Genomic DNA, 23,404 nt, shown 5'->3' with positions numbered 1-23,404 from the left:
GGCAAGTAAAACACAGAGAGTGATTGTTAAACCACTGGGAGATTAACCGTCTGCTTACAGTCTCTGAAACCTCCTGTGGATGCTTTCAGTTATGTTACAGCATCATCTGCTTACATTTGGCACTGGAAATGTTTACAGCTTTCATGTAGGTCATTAATATACAAGCAGAACCTGGCAGTGCACACATTTTACAGTTTTGAAAGGTTGGTCTTCCTATAAATTCTAAGATATTCAAATATGAATTAAACATCAAATGATAGTTACATAAACCACTATTTTTGCTAATGGAAGTTTTGCAATCCGTCGCATTACTAGGTTTTCTCCTTGCCATTCCTGCGCTCAAAATTCATTATTAAAATCCTTTTAATTCTTTTTCCTCTTCTACTTTTTATCCTGTTGTAACATTGAGGTGGTAGAGAAATGGAGTAGGTGGAAACATTTGTTCAGTGTATTGAAATATGAGCGGCTGTAGAAAGGGAAAGGTGCAAAGCATCGCAGGCCAACTGGAGGAGAGTCTGAAATCCTGACACAAGTATTCAATACTAACATTTAAATTTACATTTACATTGCATTAAATTACATTTATTTACATTAAATTACTACTATTTAAATATAGCAACTTTTGTGAGGAGAAGGTTCTCAAGCTGACTGCAAGAAGGAGATTATTTTTGTGCCGAACCCTCTGACGTTTGGAGAAAGTCTTGTTTGGTCCAAAGGTTCCTGGTTTTACTCATCTTATGCTTTGCTCATTACAAGGATGAATTCATGAAGCCATGAGAACAAATTGCCATTTGTTAGCATGAAATTGTCATGCGAGACATTACGCAGAGATTGTGCAGAACATAAAAATGGGCGTGGCAGAGTCCATCAATATGGTAGAGGTTGCTAAAGTATTTTAAAAGTTCTCCATGGATAGAACCTCATGCTGAAAACTCTTGGGTGTTGTGGCTGATGTTCCTCTTCAATGTCTCTGAAGAGCAGATCGTTATCCCCTTAGAACGGTCTTGGATGTTTGTTTGGCTGGTCTAGATATGTTTTGGGGATCTTGGGAAGCCTTATTACTGCATCCCTCAAGGCATTTTTTGAGGTCTTTTGGGACTATTTGATACTGGGGTTGTTTTCAATGAGTACTTAGTTCTTATATCAAAAAAACAACAACAACAAAAGAGAAATTGTCTCGAGTAACGTGAGTGATTCTCCAGTCTGTACAGGTGAACAAAGATTTGAGCAAAACTCTCACTTAAGCATTTGACCAATCATCACTTGGTCACGAGAAACGAGTCACAATCGATAAACTAAATCCAGGATAGAAGCAGCTAAAACAAGCTTCCTCTACAGAATAGCCTGACTTGGCCAACAGAGGGAGAAACTCAGTTATCTAAGGGAAGCTCAGTGTACACTGTTTCTCTGCATCATGGTGAGGCAACATGGTTTGGGCATGTGATAGAGACAACCTAGTAGAAGCCTCCTGTCAAAAATATGCAACATATCCCACTTGGAGGAGACCCTGGGGCAAATCCTGAACCCGCCAGAGGGACTATAAATAGCTTCTTCCAGCCTTTGAACACCTTGGGATCCCTGGAATGAGCTGGAGAGTAATGCTGGGATGAAGAATGTCTGGGCTTTCCCTTCCAGACCTTACAGCCCAATGTCAGGTAAGCAAAAGATAATTAACGTTTCAATATTAATGTAATTTGCTCATAAGAAAACAAAGATCTTGCAGTGAATAACTCCGTCTCCTTCTTACCAGGCTATGGCTGTCGATGTAAATGGAGATGCAATAAGGTAACCGTTTGTTTAACAACCCAGGATCTGGGTCCTCACTCTTCAGAGGGTATCCTCAGTTATACTTGGCAACTGTTTATCAGATGACCTCCTGATTTACACAGTGACGGTGAGCCCGGCAGGCGTTAAAACCTCCCTCCATACCTCAGCTCTCTCCCATCCTTCTCTGCAGTGAAGTGTGAACATTAAAGTGAATGTGGAGGAGGAGTTCTTGTGAGGGGGGGGAGGCAGGCAGAGAAAGAGAGTAAGACAGCAGCGACCCAGGCAGACAGCGACGGATGCTGGTAGGGAAGAGAAGTCTGTACAAAGGGAATCAGCATGATAACAGCATTGGTCCCCTGGGAGTGTTGTACCTAATCGGAGACAATTGGGAGGCTTTGGATACTGTCCAGCATCATCAGTCCGGTAGGTTTTCTCTGCAGCACCCATGCCTGCTCTGCATCCTGCTGTTGCTGGTTATGCATGTTAAAAATAAACCATTCTGGCAAACATTTAGTATCCCGATCTGTAGCATGTATTTGTTCATCACAAACATAGCTTATCTTGTCATATCTTAACTTTGACTCTCACAGTGTGGGTGTTTGAGTCTTGCTTCTTATTTAGGATGAATTATTTTGAGGCTCATGTATTTCCACTGACTCTGTTTTTGGCTGTGGTGCACCCCCGTCAATCTCTTCGTCTCTCTTTGGATTTCCTGTTTCCTTTACTCTTTTACTGATTCCTTTTCTTTAACTCCTGCTTACACCTCCAAATACATCACACAGAGCACAACCAAAGCCTATGAATTTTACTGCATGTCTAGTGTTGCATGCACCAGACCATGAAGCATCTGCTCATCTGTCCCCGTTTCCTCTGATCCCAGCGATCCCGAAACACGTCCGGTTCTGATTGAAGTCTTACCACCGGCATATTGCTGTAGACGAACATTTTATATCAGTGCAAATTGCGTAGCCTTAAGGACAAGAAAATGGTTTTAGCGCTGCCTAAATCTGGAACAGAGCTGTGAAGTAAATTCCTCTGCAGCAGCAGGCAGCAGGTGTTATCCCCTCCTTATAAATTTAATCGGGGCATTCCTGCATCTGTTTTTTCAATCTGTAGCTGGAAATAACTTGACATATAACGTTATACTTTTCCATTACACTTATAAAAAATTTTTAAAAAGGCAGATGATAAACATGTCCATCGTTTCCGAAGAGATTGGAAAAAAAAAATTAACAATCTCTTTATTTAACAGGCAGCTGCGACTCAAGAATCTTTCACGTTGGTGTTTCCAGCCTGCCCTTGCCAAATCTTTGATAGGGAAGGACATTCTTTTGATTAGGGTGATGAGTAGTCTCTCATTAAAGCATTATCAAACATAATCAAGCTGCTCATTTGCTGTAGAGAAAATTCCAGCTTTTTCCTCTTCATTGAACCTGCTGGGTTCCTGAATGAGGTCGGTAAGCAGCAGTGACATAGGCGTGGGTCGCTTCCTTTCTCTGATCTCATTAACGATACAAATCTGCAACCGTAACATAAATACCGCAGTGCCAATGAAAGAAAAAGAAAAAGACAGTAGTTAGTGTAGATTGAAACTTTCACATTCTTCAATTTTAGAGCACAATTGCACTCAAATGCTATTACAAAGAGCACAATTCCTAAATGAAGTGCATTGCATTGAGAGTGACTTCATATTGATCTTCTGAAAATCAATGGCACTTTCAAAGAGCAAGTTGTTCCTATAAGTCTACTCAGTTAAAAAAAAAAAATATTTGAAAAAGGAAGAGTTGATAAAAACACACTTGAAACAAATACACCCCAGCCTCTTTGTCCTGTCCATCACATCCTCTGAGAGGCTGCAGCATCAAAGCCCGACGATCACCCCCAGAGCAAAAAATCTGCCACTCAAAGTTGTGATGCGGAACCAGCAATAAAAACAAATGTTGGTGCTGATGAATAGGCGTCTGTGGATTATGGGTTAATTGCAGATATTGCCTCATTTCACAAATGATCTAATTGCACAATTAGAGAAGATGGTCATGCGTAATTGGAATTTTGCATATCCTCTTTGTCACTATACACCCATTACGTCCTTTAGCACCTGTAATTATAAACTGGCTTTTAACGATTTTAACTGCCAAAAATGGTCTCGTTATAGTAAGGGAAATAATAAATTACAAACGCTGTTGTTTTTTAGCACCTTTCAACACACACACACACACACACACAAAAAATCAAACACTCTCTTTGTTGGAATATAAGCGTGTTTAGACATATTTTTCTGTGTGTGTGACTCTATGATTCACCACCAAGTGGACCACTTTAGTTTCAATTTCGTACCGATGGCTGCTGTGCAATGTGAAATGAGGGTACCTGTGACATGAGAGCAGTTTGACGTCATTGGAGACATTACTTGCACGTCAGAGGGTTCAATATGACATTGTTTCAGGCCAGAATATGACAGAGAGGAGTGGGTCCCTTAGTGCTGATTGTTGGTAGGGATCAATGCTTCTATATAGCCATGGCAGGAAGGGAAGCATCCCAATATCCACAGATGAGCTCCTGCTCTTTTTGTTTTCGCTGAGTAAATTTAAGCAGAGCACTCAGATAGCGGTGGGTTAGAGAAGCGATCCATTCAATTACAGTGGAGTGGAGCTGAGCTCGGGCACAGCGAGTCGCTTATTGGTCCAATTACCTCTTGAAGTCAACTGCAGCAGTGCATCAGATAATTATATAGCATCGAAACAGTAAAGATGCATCTGGCAGAAAACAAACCCCCCAAAAATAAACAAAACTATTATTCGATTAAACATAAATTTATCAATTTATCGCTGTTGCTAAATTTGAGCAACATTTGCATGTGCTTTGATCAGTTTTTGTCATTATCTGAAAACCTTTTTCCACTATTTTTCAATTAATTAACTAATCAAGAAGTCAAACTATCATATATATTTAGCAGGTTGCTTTTCAACATCTTTTTCAGCGTTAAATCATTTGCATCCTCCAGATTTTCTTCAACACTTTCCCTGCATTTACCTCCATCCATCTCGCCATCAACTTACACCAGCATCTCTATGTAGTTTTTCTGCACAAATAACATTTTGCTAGTTACTGTTTGGTTGAACATCACTACCCTTTATATAGACTTATTTTTGTTGGTCTGTGCAAATTTGTGAACCGTTTCCAAAACTTTTGGAGAAAAACATTCAGTTGATTAGAGGCTTGTCATTTCCGTTGCAATTAACCCTGCATGAGACGACCTTTGTCGTCACGCCAGCACATTCACCGTCCTCAGAGGATTTGGCTCTTTTTCTAAATGTATTCATAGCCTTCATTTTAAGACGTGCACCATAAGTGTCTTTTCAGGCATGCTTAAATTATTGTTCTTCTTTCATTCTAGATTCACCAAAATGTCTGACTTTGAGGATTTCAGCTGGACAGGAGGACAGGCCAACGTTTCTGAAAGCTACCAGCTGAACCCCACCAGTGTGATTGTGTCTGTGGTTTTCTCCCTCATCTTTCTGCTTGGCACCATCGGCAACAGCCTGGTGCTCGCTGTGCTGCTGCGGAGCGGCCAGCTCGGATACAACACGACCAACCTGTTCATACTCAACCTGAGTGTGGCCGACTTCTTCTTCATAATCTTCTGCGTTCCCTTCCAAGCCACCATCTATTCTCTGGAGGGATGGGTGTTTGGCTCCTTCATGTGCAAAGTGGTCCACTTCTTCATCAACCTTACCATGTACGCCAGCAGCTTCACGCTGGCTGCTGTATCAGTTGACAGGTAAGTCGATTAATGTTTGGGATTAAATAGATTTATTCTGTTCTAACCTAACTCCTAATAAACTCTATTCCAATTTAGCTGTATTCTAATTGTAGCTCAGATTTTCAGTAAGGCGTTTGTTTCAAAGTCGTTACAAACATTTCAAAGCAACATGTTCTCTGCAATCCCATCACGTTGAGCTAGTCTTCACTTCTTTTAACTATTTTGATTAGATTTAAAAATGTAATACCAATAAAAATCTTTAATACAGCATTTTGTTGATCGAACATCCTCATTTAGTTTTGTTTACCTTCTTATTTCACCTCTAGAGCAATGAATGTGTGGAGGCATGAGGAAAATCTTTTGTCGATTCTTTGTTCCACTGTTGGTTTTATTTTGGGTCTTAAATTAGAAATACACCCCACTCAAATGACTAATTCAAGCCCATCAAGCCTTAAGAAATTCCTGCCTTCCCTAAAGGCTGTGATTCATTATTGAGAACTAATACATCACACACGCACATGCATAAATTAATAACTATTCTCTCAGAATACTCTAAAGCTGTAGCTGTGCAACTCATGAATGCCTTCTTTCTTTTAACCTTTGAAATGAACAGTCTGTCTTTATTGAAATCTTAATCCTTAAGAACTGAAAGAGAAATAAGTCTGCTCAAATATATTTTGCAGATGAATCCCAATATTGGTACTGCTCAGAAATTTATCGGGAATTGCATTGATTCCCAAGAAAAAAAAAGGAACCTGTTCAATACAGATTTGTTTTCTACTTACATTTTTTTTTTACAGATACGTGTATTTATGAGATGAATAAATACACCTTTGTCTTGATTTGATTTGATGCAACAAGTGTCTAAATACTGTGAGCAAGCCAGAAACCTAAATATTAATTGAAGTAAATAAGTTCTAATGATGTACCACTGATATTTACTAACAATTTAAGGTAAGTTATGGTTAAAACACCATGTTTGATTTCACTTGTATTTTAAAATTTAGCATGAAAAGGGCATTTTGAAGAAAATTGGAGCTTCATCATGATGACCTCAAGGTAGCATAGTCGAATTAGATGTACAAGGAGTGGAGTCATCAGCATAAAAACAAATAAGAAAAACAATTGGACCTAGTATGAAATCCTGAGGCACACAGATAAGTAATATCATAGCATCAGATTATAAATTGACTGTCTGCACTGATTTTGAATGACAAAAAATTTAACTCATTAATCATACCAGGTGACTATTTCAAAAACCAATGTTTGTAATCCAACTAATTCAGATGTCATGGTGAACGGAATCAAAGGCTTTTTTAGTCAGATCGACAATATTCCTTGTTATATGGCTTACTTGACATTCTTATTATTCGTTTTTGTGAAGAATCCAATTTCAAAGTTACCACCTTCACAATTCATAGCAGAAAAATTACGTACTCTTCAAACAGCCACGATAAAAACAGTAAATATTTTTTCCGTCTTCCACTTTTTGGGGTTAATTTTTATTTATCTATTTATTTTGCCAGATGTCAAATACTGAATAATTTTCAGGATTTTAACTCCTCATATGCCAAAATTGAATGTGTCAAGGATAAAATATTGATTTTGATCTTAGCGAAGCAATTGATTACTTGACGACAAAAATTCTAATGGACTCCTATGGAAACCATAATTTTTAAGTTAAAATATAATCATGCATTATGAGATGTGACATCTATTCGTGTGTAATTTTTCACCTATTTGGTTTTCTCATATTTGAATGTAAATGTTTATAGGTAAAAATATATATTCAAGGTCTTCATTTTTATTTTACTTTATTTTATTTTATTTGTTTATTGCAATGAATAATTTAACAACATTGGCTAACCTCACAGAATGCATTTTTCCCATGTGAAGAAAGCAGGCTGTAGCCCCAAAAGGCACACATGAACAGAATTAATGAAAGACTCACATGACCTCACAAGACAATTAAGCCGTAATTGAATATCTTATGAGACAATCATGCAGCGTCCCTGGCTAAAAATGATTCCCCCACGCAGAGGAAGCAGTGAGTAATTATTACAGTTGTTGGGTAGCATAATCAGCTCTGTCAGTATGGACAGTCATTGAAGAGTTGCTCACTGCAGCAGAATCTCCACTCATACTGGCCGTGTTTACCCTTAAGAGGATTCACTCACTGTTTCCTCCTCTGGAAAAAAAAAAAAAAAACTGAAGCTCTGAGTCAGGCTGTTAATAATACATTTCTTCTGTTTTTGTTTTTTTTGTTGTTTTTTTCCTACACTCTTTGTTGTATAAATACAGACCCACATACACAGAAAAAAAAATCTGAAAAGAAGGCCTTTGTGTGGAGAATCCTCACTGGGAATGAAATCAAAGTTCAAGAAGACAAATGCTTTACAGTATTTCCAAGTGAAGCATGGTAGTTTCCATAGATCATTCATGTTGAAAATGTATTTTGTGTTTTTACATGTACATTTTAGGGTATGAAACACAAAGTGCACTAAATACTGTAATAAGCTATGGGTATATGTGTAACTTCTTGGTTGAGCCAAGTCAGTCAGTGTAACTGTTGTCTTTATAGCACATCTGTGGAATTAAAGGACGCCCATTTTTCTTGCTACAGCATTGTTTTAAATCCCAAATTTCAAATCAACATGATGAAAATGAACATTTCTTTCAAATTCCGCCTATGAATAAAGCCGGATGGCTGCAAACAGGGACTTTAGTTGTTCGAACCACTGAGGCTTCATTCAAGTAGGTTCAAAGTGTCTTCTTTCTGCCTTTCATGTCAAACATAAGTGCCTTTAGCAACCATTTCAGGGAAATATCAAAGAGCAGAGAAGATGTCCTTTCTGCCTCTGGAGAGGTGACTGAAGTGTTTCATAAATGGAAAAGGCTGACAGATGTATGCGCTGTTTTGCCTAAAATCACTGCAAGAGAAGCTGAAACATTGGGGACACCTGTCAGAGGACATTCAGCTCATGCAACTTTAAGCTACAAACACAAATATCTAATCAAAAAAAATAAAAAATAGGGCATGATAATGTGCTGGTTTTGTGAGTCATTTGTTTAGTTTTCACAACTTTGACATTCAGATAAGGGATGCGAATGTCCTATGTCCAGCCAGTTCTCGCCTGCCAAAAGAAGATGACATTTTAGACAGGCTGGGACCCAAGGCCGTTTAAGAATCATCCACAATCCGAACACGCATGCTTCAGGACTGTCCAAAAAAGCCTGATAAATAACACGCATATTGTAGAGGAAACAAGCAAGCTTCACACAGCAGTTTAAAACAGACCCTCACACAGTGCGCCAGCACTGATAACGGCTAAACCACTGCGAAATCCGTTGTAATGATGATATTATCACCGTGTGGTTTAATGGAAAGCAACAGCTGACTTCATTGTCTTCATTGTATCCAAATAGACATTAAAACATTTCAACAAATTGCACGTTTAGCGAACACCTGTCCTAAGCACAGATCATGTTCTCTTGTTACTGGTCCAGGTCAGTTTTTAGACAACATCAAATTCCTTAAAACAGAAAAGTGAAAGTGAAAGGCTATCTTATTAAATATTTCCCTGATTTTTAGGAGTACGTTTTGTTTTTATACATATTGTATGTAAGTATATAGGACATAACACAATATCATACTTTTTTATTGTTTTTATACTTGTTTTTTATTGTTCATAAATGTTTTTGTCATTGTTGCTTTGTCTACCTGTGCTTTTCCAGTCCAGACCAAATCAAATTTAAGATCAGACTGTACAAAAGTAATAAAAAATCCTCTTTGTGAATGCTGCACCCAGTGTTACAAAGTTCCATTAATATTTTTAGGTACAATAGAAAAGGCAAACTGTTTTTTTGTTCTGTTCAGCAAAAAGGAAAAAAAAAAACTAGGTGACTCATGCTGAGTGTGTGTACCATTCATGCCTTCAGAAGGGCTTGCAGGGTAAATTTAAGTGGAAAGTTTTCTTGTAAGGACTTAAAATTACTTTGCTATCAGCGCCGGAGTTGAATATCCAAGCACTAAAAGCATTATTTCTAATACTGGAAATAAAAATGAATTTGCTTACCAGTTTATTTACTAATGTTATGTGGGATGAAATCGGACAACTTTCAGCCGTCTGCATTTCTTGCACTGCATATGTCTTAAACGTCAAAGAAAGTAATTCATTTAATTGGAAAATTAATTAATGGAATTAGTTAATTTTAATTCTTTCAGTTTGTGAATTAGACACAAACTGAAAGAATCAAAACAACAAGAACAAGATCTAAGACTACTTTATGGTCATTAACAGGGAGTTTGACAAATACAAAGACTGTGCAGGGAGCTGCATCACCAATATCAAAAACTGACTCAAAAACCTTTAACCATGAACAATGAACATTGGTGTTGTCTTTGGTTACAACTCACAGGTACAATTATTCTCCCTTCACAAAGTCTTTTATTGTTTATTGAATTGTAATTTTAATTCCTGTATACAGAGCTTTGGAAATGTTTTCTGGACACAAATTTTTATCAAATTTCCTTTTGCTGTTTAGAGTTCTTTTGTGACCTCCTGAAGGTATCACCAATTATACTTTGGAGTAATTTTAATAAGCCAGCAACTTCTGAGGAGGTTCAGGTTGTACGTGTCTGATATTTTGTGATAATAAATACTGGTAATTATTGGTAACATTTAGAATGACAGATGATTGTATTCACTTTACAATCACACCATGAAACGTTAAGAACAGACTGAATTTGTTTGTCTTTATCTTTACAGATATCTGGCCATCCGCTACCCTCTGCGCTCCAGAGAGCTGAGAACCCCTTGTAACGCAATGGTCGCCATGGTGGTTATCTGGGGTCTCTCCTTGGTCTTTGCAGGTCCATATCTTAGCTACTATGACCTGATTGATTTTGCTAACAGCACTGTGTGTATCCCCGGCTGGGAGGAGCAGAACCGCAAGGTCCTAGACACCTGCACCTTCCTGTTTGGGTACGTCATTCCCGTGCTGGTTGTGAGCCTCTCGTACACCCGAACCATCAAGTACCTCTGGACGGCCGTCGACCCGCTGGATGGTATGTCCGAATCTAAGAGAGCCAAGCGTAAAGTCACCAAGATGATCATCATTGTAACTGTGCTCTTCTGCATATGCTGGCTGCCGTACCACGTAGTGATACTGTGCTATCTATACGGAGACTTCCCTTTCAATCAGACCACTTACGCCTTCAGGCTACTCTCTCACTGCATGGCCTACGCCAACTCTTGCGTCAACCCCATTGTGTACGCTCTGGTGTCCAAACACTTCCGCAAAGGTTTCAAGAAAGTCTTCAGCTGCATCCTCATTAAGAACGGCAGAAACAAAGTCCATGTAGTCCACGTGGCCAACACTGGGCCTGGGTTCGAGGCGGGCTCCACGGAGGTATCGCACATGAACGAGGAGAACGTTCGACAGAATGAATGTGAAATGATGAACAGGCCCAGGCGAGTGGAGCCGAGGGAGCCCACAGTGACACTAAATTCCCCCTTTCAGCACCCGACTTGATGAACGATCAGATCGGTTTCAGAGCGAGATTGCCTTATGTGTACAACTGTGCAACTATATAGAAAAAGTCTACATTTTTTCATCGACTCCAAATTTTAAATTTGTGGGGTTAATTGGGAACGAGTTAACTACTGAACACGAAAACGTTCTTCATTAATCCCATCTTTCTAATCCATTACTGCGTTAATCTTGGCATGTGGACATGATTTTAGAAAAGTTTTTTCCTGTCTCATTTATACTGCCAGCTCAACTCAACTCCACTACAGCACCAACCAGCAGACATATTTCAGTTCAAGTACTTCCAGTTTTGTCATTCTTATTTTCCACTAGTTTCAGTAGAGCTACAAAGAAAGATTTAGTTTCATATGCCAAGGTAATCTTTTTTCAAATGATTGGTTGCAATTAATGAAATTGAGGCTGCAAGGTTGTCGTGTCGCTTACGAGGAGTTCTCTGTTGTTGTTCCTCCTGGCTGATGTGAACGCCATCACTTGTGACTCATTGATAAATCATCTTCACAACCACTTTTTAACCACCATTTCCAAGTTTAGGTTTTCATTTGCTGGATTTTTCTCAATGTGATCAGGTTTTCAGGTGTAATCACTGGAGTCTAATCTGACCTTCCTGTCAGGTTTAAATCTGCCCGTTGGATATCAAGGTGTAGTTTTTCGTTGAACAGGTTGTTTGTTTTGTAATTTTGCATGCAAATGCTGTTCTCTCGTGTCGAGATAATTGTTCATTTTAGCAAAATGTGTATTTAAGATAACTCTTCAGACAGTTGCGCAAAACAGTTAAGTATTTACAGTGCAGTTTTACACCTGCATATAGAAGTTCCTAAATATGTGTCAGAGCACAATGTTGTGTGCCAGATATAAGAATCGGGTTTGACGCGAGACATTTTGAGCTAAGATATAAAAAATAATAATAATTAATAAGTGCAAAGTTCGGGATTGATGACTTACAGAAATCTTTTACAACTCTACAGTAATTGCACACATTTTCTTGCTTTTCTTGTATTTTGTATCCAGGGCATGTTTCTCTTTAGTGTAAAATATTATGCAGTTAAAAGAATGTGCTTGTCAATGAGTGCACTTATGTATCCACGTGTATTTTAAAGTGTATTCAATATTGTAAAGCTGTGAAATGATAACCACGCATTTGCAGATTTTTATTTTTATTTTTTTTCCACAAAGTGCAGATAATTTTGAGTTCACCTTTGTTTTACTGTAAGGTTGTGTCCTACCTCAGAGCTGTAAAAAAAAAAAAAAAAAAAAAGCTTTTTATTTCTGTTATGTTTCCGGACGTTTTAATGGCGAGAAAGAATGTGCTGTCGACTGGATAGCTTAAATGACCAAATAAACCAGTTTCTGCTGTGAGGTTGCATTGCAGAGCATATTTGGTTAAGAAGGAAAATCAGAAATATGAATGATTATTGCAACATTATTGCTATATTACAGCAGCTATCTCCAGTTATCTCAGTCTGATTCAATCAGTCAATCAAATTTATTTGTACAGTACATTTCAGCATCAAGGCAGTTGATTGTGATTCACACAAATATTTTTGATTTGTACAATCAGTGTTCTCTTTTCATATTGCATCCTTTAGTACTGTATTGGCTTATCTTTGCTTCTGTAGCAAAAATACAAATGAAATAGCAAAATAAATGCTTATTTAATAAAGACTGATAATGTTTGAAAGAGATGTTATGAACCTCAGTTAGTTAGTTAGTTAGTTAGTTAGTTAGTTAGTTAGTTAGTTAGTTAGTTTTGTTTGTTTGTTTGTCTACTTGAATTAAGTTCAAGTAGACCTTGAACTTAATTTGTGGTTAGATTTTAATTGCCATTTTTGTTTCAGTGTCATTCAGCAAACATTGAGTTACTGGGGGAAAAAAACTGTTTTAAATGTAAATTATATCATTCTAATCTATTCAGCTGACTGAACACAACAAAGCTCAACCGCAGCACAGAACAAAGACGTGCCTTTTTCACTGTGTTTATGCGTAACCGCCATAAATAATATATACAGCACACAAATTATACGCATAAATGAGACAAATGCAGTTTCTGTCACTAAATTGACCTTTAGTTGTCTTTTAACGACATGGTGGTGTATTGTGTTTAAATTCCTTCAAAGTTCTGTTAGTTTCACTTGCAGGATATTGTACCGATGATAGAAGTCAAACTGTGCAACATTATGGAAAAGGACAGTTTTGAGTGCATAATGATAATGTAGCAGTCATTGTATTTATTGTACTACAAAATCAATTGTTGCTACTGTTGAAAGAAAATGTCTTCCATGTGCGGTCAGGCTGTTGTGTACGTATTCATATGTTGCTTTTTGCGAGCAGAAAGACATGCAGTGAGTAAAACAAGCTCATCATCTCCAAATTAGGCAGTGCTTTTTCTTCCTGCAGCTTGAAAGTGACACACACTCCTTCAGTGAGGACTGGGACGTCATATCCCCCCTGCTGCAGCAGCTCACTTGGCTTCCTCATATCTGCAGAGACAGAATTTGGCCTGCGCTAATTAGTATTATTGTAGATCCAGGCAAATATGCCAGTTAGATTCAAACTGCTTTAGAGCAGGACACAGATGTGTAACAGAACAGTACATATTTAATCCTCACAGTGAAGTGTGTTCTCCAAGGTCTGAGACAAACCGTCTCCAAAGCTGCTTTAACGTTGCAGGTGGATTCTCTTCCGCGTTTGCTGCTTCCTTCTGTTGTGAGAGCAGCTAACGTCGGGCGAGTTCTGCTGGTGAAGCCGTCTCAGTGCCCACACATGAAGGATTCACTTTTGGCGGCTGGATTCGGCTGTGTAACAGGTGCGACTGAGGGGGTGTTTAGTGAAAATTTGTCTGTTGCAGGAGAGAGACCAGGGAGAAGTTTTTAGTCGATATTTGTTCCAGCGACAGCAAACCTCAAGACATAAATACTGTATGTTGGCTTTTAGGTGAATTTCCTTGCTCTCCTTATGATGTTGGTTGTTGCTGCGCTTTCGGAAAAAGGAGATGACTAACTAGCACGAGGGCCAAAACAGAAGAAGTCCCTAGAGACTGCTGTTTCTATGTGAGGTGGTAGCAGAGCCTGGAGCATTGGGAGGGATGATGAGAAAACAAAGAGAAAATTAATCAATAGCCTCAGGTGTTGTGAGGAAAATTGAACATTAGACGCAGATGATGTCCACTGACATGATGGGAGTTTAGGACACAGAGTGGATTTCTGAAGGGATTTTAAAGGTTGTTATGATTTAAGTATAGATATAAAGCTGATAAAACACAAAGAAGACAAAATAAAGTTTGGGGTTTGATAGAAAACCAAAACAAACAGTACTAAAAGACACTCCTTTACTACTGCATTAGGCACTCCTTGTTAGTAGCAGGTCGGACAACCTTTTGTCTTCAGAACTGCCTGAATTCTCTGTGGCATGGACTCAAAATGTTGTAGGCATTCCTCAGATCAGAAAATTTGATTTTGCCTAGTGGGCAATAAATTAAGAACACTTGCCCCACAACGTTACACCACCACCCGATAGAACAAGTTAATAATAAACAACTGCAGGTCATTTACATGATCTGAAAAAATAAAAATGAGATTCTAAACAAGGACTTTATTCCCCAGCCATTTGCAGGCACAGTCCGATGCCCAACATGGATTGTTAAGCTTGCCAAGGTAAAAGAGCAAGTAGTTAAAACAATAACCAAATAAGAACAGCTGTTTGGTAATACTATACTTAAGGTTAATTAATAAACAGTAGAGTGGTTATGCTGCGACTTGTTTTCATGTTAAAGTTGAAAATATTGGGGAAAGGAGCAACCTGTGCTTGTGTTTTATGAAGTATTTAATTAAGTAACTGTCTCTTTATGATTAAAATATCACATTTTCCCAATACATTACAGAAAATGTCCATGCAATAATTGTAACTTTAAGGCTGTAAAATAATGAAATAAGTCATTATGTTTTATTAAAGTGAAATATCATATTTACTCATCAACAAAACAAAAAATAAAAAAAAAAAAGTAAAAATAAAAAGGAACTACACAATATTACACAGTTATGTTTTTTATTACTCCGTTGTTGCAATCCTCTATGTTATCAGAAAACTCATGCCCTTTTGGAAGGCTGAGGGAAGAAAAATCCAAAGCATGAAAAGACCAATACATGCATAGCCAGGGGTTGAGTGGGTGTTATTTATCACTGCTCTTAAAGTCAAATTTGCCAAAAGTGAAGAGATTAGCCCTGCCAGAAGGTTAGAGGTAATTCTAGAAAATCCATACCTACGTCACAGATGTCCTTGGCAGCATCTCCACTGGCTGTTTGGTTGCCCTGGAAACTCTACTGTTATTTATCTTGAAAATTGCTTTGGGACATAATAATGCTGAATTTTGTCAACAGTTCCTAGCTCAGCTTGTCTTCCAGTTTGGGAAAAATAAAGATATTGTGTCAGACAGCATTACAGTAATTCAGGAAGGAGGAGGCAGAAAAGTGTTTGTGTATTTTTGTTCAGTTCCAACCTCTCTCATTGATATGAATCACTCTATGTTTAAATGCAGCGGATTTAAAGTGTCTAAGCCTCAATTCAGCAGTAATTATCTGACTTTATTAGACAAAACCCCCCCCAAAAAATCAATAATAACCTTCCAGTGCGTTGTAGAGCAGGCATTTCTAAGACAACTTTCACTCTTAGTCTAACTCCAATTAGAATTGCAGCTGTGTCATTTTGTTTTTGCCTCAGTTTGGTTCATTGTTTCCTTATGTTGACTCAAATTATATCAGTAGAGCTCAGAGGAAGAGGCGAGAGAAACGAATAGTGTCAAGAGGCAAGAGGTCATCAGGTTTCTCGGTGATTCAGTCTAGAGTGGCACAAACAAACAACAGGTTGCAGGATGGAGCCATGCTGAGATGTGAAAAGAAACAATAAAAACTGTGCAGCTTGGTGCTGCTTTGTAAAATTGGGACGTGTATGAAGATAGTTTTATTGGAGCTTGCCTTAACAATTGTGTCTGTTTTCTTGTGGTTATCAAGAGTTAAGCAGCTAATATAAGGAAGAGATGTTCTGAGTAAATATTTATTTATTCCTGACACACATGGTGAGTCGTTTCAAAACAATTTTGCATTAGAAATCTGTTCTTTTTATTTTTTATTTCCCAATAGGGAAAACCATTTTCTGCTTACAGTCTGTTAGAACACTGATCCACCTGAATGTCATTTATGCGTAATGGGGCATGTTTCTTCAAACTGTTTCCGTTAATGGTTTGCTGTGTGTTAATTCAGGCAATCACATGTACCGTCACAGATGAAATTAGAGAATTACAGCGCCATCTGCAGTCTGTAGTAAAGCACTGCGGATTTGCTGAGCTTCACAGCACAAACGCTGCTGCGTAAACGCGACACAATGTGGCAGCAACAGGTCAACAGAAAGAGTCCCTTAGAAAACTACTAAATTTACCCCAATTGTGAAAGCAAATAAAGCTTGACATATTCAAACTGTTACGTGTTACATATGCATAAATATTGTTACAATGTAGTCATTTTATATGAAAAATTATCCCAGTACAGCATAATTGCCTAATATGTTTTGCACAATTTATATAATTATGATAGTATGTCTATGACAAACTACTGTTTAGTAATTAAAAGGTAATAATTGATAAGTGGTAATAACACTGATTACTATAATCACTCCATTATTGCTTCTGTCTTACTAAGACAGTACTCCAGTATTCCCATTTCATTATAAAGGCCTATTTTTCAAAATATTTTAACAGAAAATATCAAAATTTTGAAAATGTAAAATTTTGAGACTTTGCTATACAAAACACCAGAGAACTCAACCTTTTTAAAAACCTTTTCCTATATGTTTTTAGCGGCATTTCATGACTTCCACTGACTGCTGGCTCGCGTCCCATTTAAAGGTGAAGTCTGACAAATCACACAAAGCTGAAATAGTGGTTTATTGCATGAATTTATTATTCTGGTACCTTAAAATGGTCACCGTGCTAATTAGTGAACAAAATAAAACAAGAAAAAAAAAAAAAAAACAGGTCCAAGACTGTAAATGTGAAGGCTGAGCTGCTTACTGCCGACAGCTTAAATTCTACATATTTACATTTACATAAATAGATAGAAAAAAAGTGGATGCACATGAAAAAAAAATCTCTACAAAGGAGAAGGAAATTGTGTCACGTTGGGCTGCAGACATCATTAGCATAGCAATAAAGGCACTCTGTAATTCAGTGTATACATTACATTGATTTAATAAGGAGAGGAGCTCGTACAGAACAGAAAAGATTCTTTGTTCCAAAGTGATGAAAAATAACTCGCCAGCAAAACAGAGGATGTTGAAGCCACATAAATTAACAAGCTGGTAATTAATAGAACTAATAAACAACAAATATATTAAATTGATTTAAGTTATTAATCTAAAAAGCAGCATCTGTAAAAGCAAAAAGTGTGACATGCCGTGTTCCAATAAAACACATACAGCACTCTGCATTCATGGTCTACCAGTGTTCTGTCCTTCTATAAGAATCCACATCTTTAAAATGGCTCATTTCTCACTATGGATTCCAGCGCAATGTTGAGAAATAAAAAAAAAAAACGACAAAACAAACAAATGTGGTGGCCTTGAATCCCCATTTTGTCTTTGCAAACGTAGCTGACACCGAGCCATTAGTATTAGTTTTTTGTGCCATTTCAGTGCAGAAAATATCCTCAGCATTGTCTTTACACGGCCAAGATGGCAGGCTACGTAAAATGACAGGAGACGTTTTACTCATCGAGTGGAAGGAAAACGGTAACTCTGCAAGCTTCATCAAGTATTTCTTCAGTCTTTTGCTGATATTCATAAGAAAATCTCAATCGTAAAAACAGGTTCGGTCTTCAGTGTGTTTTCTACTACAAAAAAGCAGCGACTGGGATATAAAGCGCTGCTGTAAAACGACGTTTAAATGGGTCATTCCGAAGGATATCTTTTTTTCTTTTTTTCTTTGGTGCAAAATGTGTTTATCACATATAGATCATAATGCTCCTGCCAGGCACACAGAGAAGGAGCCTGCATTTTCATTGATTTACAGACTACAGAGTTATTCAAGGTTTAAAGTTGCACTAAAAGAAATATTGCAACAACAAATGTATGATGGAGTTCATTCCTTAAGAAATCTTGGAAAAGAAACATAATGACAATTACTGACTGCAAATCAAATGCAAAAAAAAGAAAAAAAAAAGAAAAACGACAAAAGTTTCAGGGATTTTCTTCTTATTACCTACCAGTAAAACAGCTCCTTTTTTAGTTTTACAGATAGCATTAGCATCAAAACGATTAAGCATAAAATATCATTCAATAGTAACTACATATTCAAAGATTCAAACAAAAAAAATATTTAAAAGAATCACTGCTAGTTAAAAGACTGATGGTAGTTGTTGCTGTCAAGAGTCACTCAACCAATTATAATGTTTGGAGGGTAATTACTCTATCGGTTTGGAGAGCTTTTGTTTCTTACTTAAATAATTTGAAAGCATTTTGTCTCTACTGTGGTTGTGCTTGATATAAAAATGTCTTTGATCATCTGAAGGAAAGTGACCAAAAGGGAAAAATTTGAAGATATATGCAAAGGGGGAAATACGTTTTGTGATAATTTTGCATAGATTCACATTTGGATTCCAATTTTTATTTTTTCTTTTTTTTTTTTTTTTTTTAGAAATGATTGCATCACATTTCTTTTGTTAGTTTTAGCTGCTATTGGGCAAAACAAAATAAATAAATCTAGTCTTCTAAAAGTTGTGTTAGCTACATTGCCAGTCAGCGTACACCAAACCAGGAACATCAGAAATATTTTACACAACTGCGTCAGTTCTGATACTCTTGTAATAAATAGCTTAATTTCATATGAAATTACTCTCAACGTTTGTTAAATATATTAAATGACATTAAACCTTCCAAACTGTGCCAAACGATTCTGAGGAGTTTGTCTGTAAGATTAAGAAAACCTCAACTGAGAAAACCTGTTCACAACATGTGGATAAACAAGCAGCCTGTCAAAATAAAGTTCTGATAACATATAAAAGCACTTAGAAGATCACAAACATTCAAGTCAAAAAAAAAAAAACATCGGCTTTGAAAATGATTTTCTATCACCATTAACCCCGAGAATCATTTTCATAAAACTCAGCCATTTCATTTTAAATAGATGAAATACAATAATAATAGTAATAAAAAAAAGTTATTACCCCTTTAACACAAACTGTACATATCTGGCATCTGGACATTTAAAAAATTGGAAGTGCTTCTACTTTAGGAAAGGCTTCCTCTGATATATCTTTATCAAAAATATGCAGCTTCAGGAGAGCTTTTGTTCTTCATCTGTCTAGAAAACTTTACAATGCTACATCGAACTCCAAAAAAATGTGAATGAGGTCTTCTCTTCAGCGCCTCTTATCCATCCCTGCTGTCTCATTTTCCTCTGATCTCTGTTTCTCACTTCCCTTTTCACCTTCGGCTCCTGCTCTCCACTTCTACTTTGCCTCCTTTCCCCTTCGGCGTTCACATCAGTCAACCTTTTCAACTTTCCCGATGATCTTTTCCTCGAAGATGGGCAAGACGGCGTCGTCCTCGCGTATCTCTTCGAACACCACCCCACAGTCGAACTCATCGCTCACCTTCTTGAAATAATATCTAAAGAAAACGAAACAAAAAAAAATAGCATTGATGTATTTTTTAACAAAATGAAATGTTGAGGTTCTTTAATAGTTACAAATGCTGAACCCAATTCAAAGGAATCATTGAGTAGAATCTCATGCTTAAGACGAGCTAACATAACATAACATAAACAGCCTTGAAAAGGACTGAATTTCATTAGTTTGTCTCTGATTAAAACATGCTTTATACAAAAAAAAACTTCTTTTGTTGACAAATTTTTAAAATAATTGGCCATTTGAAATCAATAAAAGATGCTATTTTACTCAGAGATGCATCCGACATTGTTTAAATCCCACCTGTAGTTTCCTTTCTTTGTAAGAAGTTCTTTGAACTGCCCCAATGTGACAACCCTCCCTCTGACAGACGTCCTGTACGGTATCAGCTCCTCGCAAAAGTAGTAGGCCACAGTAATATTCTCACATGGTTGCTTTTTAGTGGCTCTATGTCTGAAAATGTAAAACAAAGAAAATACAAAACACACGAAGCTTTCTTTCTCTCCAACACATTTCCAAAGGTAGGAGCTTAAAAGTATACAAGCAAAATATATAGAAAACAACTCTGCAACTTCATACCACACAAATGGCAGTTGAAGAAACCAAAAATTGTCATGACTACATAACACATAGAGGGTTTTTTTCCTGAGAACAAGTCTGTGCTCTTTTGAGAGCAAAAGGACAAAACATGGGGTTAAAAGAGGAAAATCTGGAGATAAATTGAGTTTTTTTGGGGGGGGGGTTTCCCATGAGAGCTACATGTCCTGTGGGCCCAGGATCTGTAGAGACCAGTCAGGTGGGCCTTTTAGAGTTGAGAAGGAGAAGTTTCTCCATTTTGCTATGCAGGGAGCAGACATTAGCCAGGTGGATTGAAGTTAAAACTTCTTCCGTTCACCTTCTACTCGTTCCCCTCATAAGGGTAAAGTAAATGGACCTTATCTGAGATGCTAATGGGAACAATGAAAGATGGATTGGGGAAAAAAAAAAATGCATAAACACGACTGTCATGCGACGGAGTTCCTCTCTAGTGAAAGTGACACAAGAAAGAAAGCAAAGAGCAGAATAAACACACGCAAAGCAGAGGACAGCACAGTATCCATCCACGGTGCTGCTTGCAATGACACAAATACATAAACACAGAATATGAGACAAAAACCAGATTAATTAAAGTACTGCTACAGTGGCAGCTGTCAAAAGGATAAGAAGCTGAAATAACATTTATAATGTTTAGTCATGCTAAATGCAAAGTCTGTTATTGACTTTAGGCAGAAAAATCATGTTTGAAGAGGTTTATTAGTGAATCTGATGATGAACCTAATGAAGCATGAGGCCAACGTGTTGGTGTTTGTACGTCGCACCACAGTGAATCCATCTGTCTTCTGTTCATCCACAGATGGCAACATGCAAGTGGCAAGGCCAGAGATGCCAACTAATCAGTATCACCAACACAAATCAACCTCTATCAGGGATCAGGGCTCTATGCTGACATGATAGACAGGGTGAGATGGTTTATACCTCCCTGAAGAGCACGTCTGTCCTTTCTTTCTAAACATTTGAACAGACAGCCGCTAATCTGAAAACAACGATCAGCTAAATCACACCCTTTATCTTCCTAATATCCTGCTTAAGGTTATGTTGTTAAAACCTGAGAGGTTTTCTGTTCTTGCAGCTCTGACGTGAAGGCTTCAACCCTCTGGATCTGCCAAGTACTCTGCATTTCATCTTAGTCTAACACTTTCCACTTTGTACCACTCTTAGATGGGCATCAGACAAAAACATGTTTTCCAGAAAACATCACAAACTGATTTGGTATGCATCCGTAATACTCTATCTAGCCTCTTTGATTTTGCTCAAACATGAACAACAAACATTTCCTCTGTAAACCCTTTTTGTAGCCGTTCCTTGAGGCTCAAAGTCTGGTCAAATATGTAAGAAAGTCTCTTCTGCTCTGTTGTTTTCTAACCATAAGTTGTTTGGGTGCCTGAATGTGTGTAATTATCCACTGAACACCTGAAACTGTCAAAGCAAGTGATAAACAGGGTTAAGGTTTGGGGCGGTGTATCGGACGTGAACTACGAGGAACCATCGGACATACTCGGGCTCGGAGAGCTCGCTGTCTGAAACGGCGGGCACCACGTTGAGCAGAGGGACCGGTGCAGGCCTGACTGCTGCGCGACCCCTTTGGATCACCTCCATCACATACCTGGAGGACCGAACAACCCCGATTTAGACACACAGCAGCCGAAACAAGCAAACAAAAGCAAAACTGTCTGGAAAAAGCCAGCAGTAGTGTCTGTTTTCTGTTCTGAGACTATATTGACTAACTGCACTGATAACTGCGGAAATACAATTTTTTTTTTTCTTTCTGGTTACCTCTGCTTAGGCTGCAGAGATCCAGACTTCAGCTTTTCCTCTTCAAGCCGTCGACAAACTTCCTCCAGTTGGATGAGGGGGCTGGGAGCCGGGTTAGGAGGCATGGTAGGGTCCTGGATGAATGGGTGAAACGGCTGCACGCTGCTGCGTCCTTGGCCGCCGAGGCATGGATGCATGGACCCTGATCTGTCTGAGGAGCCGAGGCGAGATCCCTCGTGGTTCGCAGTCTTCTTGGATCCACTGACACTCCTGAACGTGAAGAATATGAGTGGTTAAAGCACTCATACTGAATTTAAATTGGACATGTTGAGAGGAAAAACAGAGCTTTCTTACTATGAGACATTTGTCACTTTTAAACCAATACAATGTGATTTCTGGCTTAAGGTAAGAAATCACTGACCCATACGGGCTTCTTTTTTGTTGAGCCATTTCTTTCTGTCCCTCCATCAGCCACAACAGGATCTTTTGTTTTTTCTCCACTTCCTCCACAGGCCGTGGCGCATCATAAGCTCTCGCCTCTTCGCCTCTCTTGAACGCCCTTTTACACTGCGGGCCAGGTTTGCTGCTGCGTAACAGAAAAATGGAACCGATGAGTAGAAAACAAGGATCCTGTAGGTGTGAGTAAGGAATAAAACGATTGAAGTCGCAACACACCTGTGGCCTATGTGCTCCACGGGGTTAGACGTCATACCGTCTGCATAGCTTCGAGATTTTGAGCCATAATAGCTCGTCTCCAGGTTCCAGGCGGGGTTGCCGTGTGTTCGCGTGGCCCCTTCGGGGTCCACCGCAGTCGTGTGACTGTGAGGCACGTATTTGTGGTGGTACGCATGGCTCGTCTCTCCTTTCACACCGTGTCTGGCTGAATGCTTCCCCTGACCTGACTGCGCCACCCCTCTCACCCCCGAGAAACCATCTGGAGAGCGCGACTTGGGGGAGTGGCGCCCGGTTCCCGGAGACTCGCAGACGGGCGTCTTCATGACCCGCTGGACGTGGTCGTCCAGGATACTCTCTGGGTTTTCCTCGTGAGCGTCTTGGACAAAAGGGCTGCTGTATGTGATGTCAGCATAGCAGGGGTTGTAATTCAGTGAATACGCACTAGGTGGGAATCTTTGACTGGGTAATGATGAGGGCGAGGACTCTTCATCTCCTTCTTCCTCCTTTAATTAAAAAATAATAATATAAATAAATTGGTCAAAATAAAAAAAACATCTACAAACAAATATAAATATCACTTTATAAATAGATTTCTGATATTCCACTTACCCCAACTGTACGTGTT

The 23,404-nt window shown here is 38.4% G+C and overlaps 2 protein-coding genes and 1 long non-coding RNA gene across 5 annotated transcripts in view; 1 reads left to right on the top strand and 2 right to left on the bottom strand.

Moving 5' to 3' along the window:
- The first annotated feature begins 1,749 nt into the window (after nucleotides 1–1,749).
- On the top strand, nucleotides 1,750–12,439 carry galr2b (galanin receptor 2b). The gene is made up of 3 exons (XM_015056412.1): nucleotides 1,750–2,190; nucleotides 5,165–5,548; nucleotides 10,300–12,439. Exons 2-3 carry the CDS (start codon nucleotides 5,175–5,177, stop codon nucleotides 11,063–11,065), a joined length of 1,140 nt encoding a protein of 379 aa, XP_014911898.1. The 5' UTR covers nucleotides 1,750–2,190; nucleotides 5,165–5,174; the 3' UTR covers nucleotides 11,066–12,439.
- LOC106962178 (uncharacterized) lies at nucleotides 12,353–15,043 on the bottom strand. Its single transcript, XR_001427919.1, has 2 exons — nucleotides 13,690–15,043; nucleotides 12,353–13,560 (listed from the first exon to the last, which is right to left on the bottom strand). It is a non-coding gene; the product is annotated as an uncharacterized LOC106962178 (long non-coding RNA).
- Nucleotides 15,044–17,009: 1,966 nt separating this feature from the next.
- The window catches only part of axin1 (axin 1), a 29,781-nt gene continuing 23,386 nt past the window's right edge, over nucleotides 17,010–23,404 (bottom strand). For 2 of the 3 annotated variants that reach the window (XM_015056408.1, XM_015056409.1), the window contains 6 exons: nucleotides 22,780–23,282; nucleotides 22,526–22,690; nucleotides 22,126–22,374; nucleotides 21,848–21,955; nucleotides 20,056–20,205; nucleotides 17,010–19,735 (listed from right to left, as the gene is read on the bottom strand). In XM_015056408.1, coding sequence (XP_014911894.1) covers nucleotides 19,609–19,735; nucleotides 20,056–20,205; nucleotides 21,848–21,955; nucleotides 22,126–22,374; nucleotides 22,526–22,690; nucleotides 22,780–23,282 — 1,302 coding nt within the window. In that variant the 3' untranslated portion in view covers nucleotides 17,010–19,608. The remainder of the gene's footprint in view (nucleotides 19,736–20,055; nucleotides 20,206–21,847; nucleotides 21,956–22,125; nucleotides 22,375–22,525; nucleotides 22,691–22,779; nucleotides 23,283–23,404) is intronic. The other variant, XM_015056411.1, reaches the window with a different exon arrangement.

Source organism: Poecilia latipinna, unplaced genomic scaffold (genome assembly GCF_001443285.1).
Source record: "Poecilia latipinna isolate Pla-1442-1.1 unplaced genomic scaffold, P_latipinna-1.0 Scaffold1381, whole genome shotgun sequence".
NCBI lineage: Eukaryota > Metazoa > Chordata > Actinopteri > Cyprinodontiformes > Poeciliidae > Poecilia > Poecilia latipinna.
This window is presented reverse-complemented; position numbering and strand designations above follow the sequence as displayed.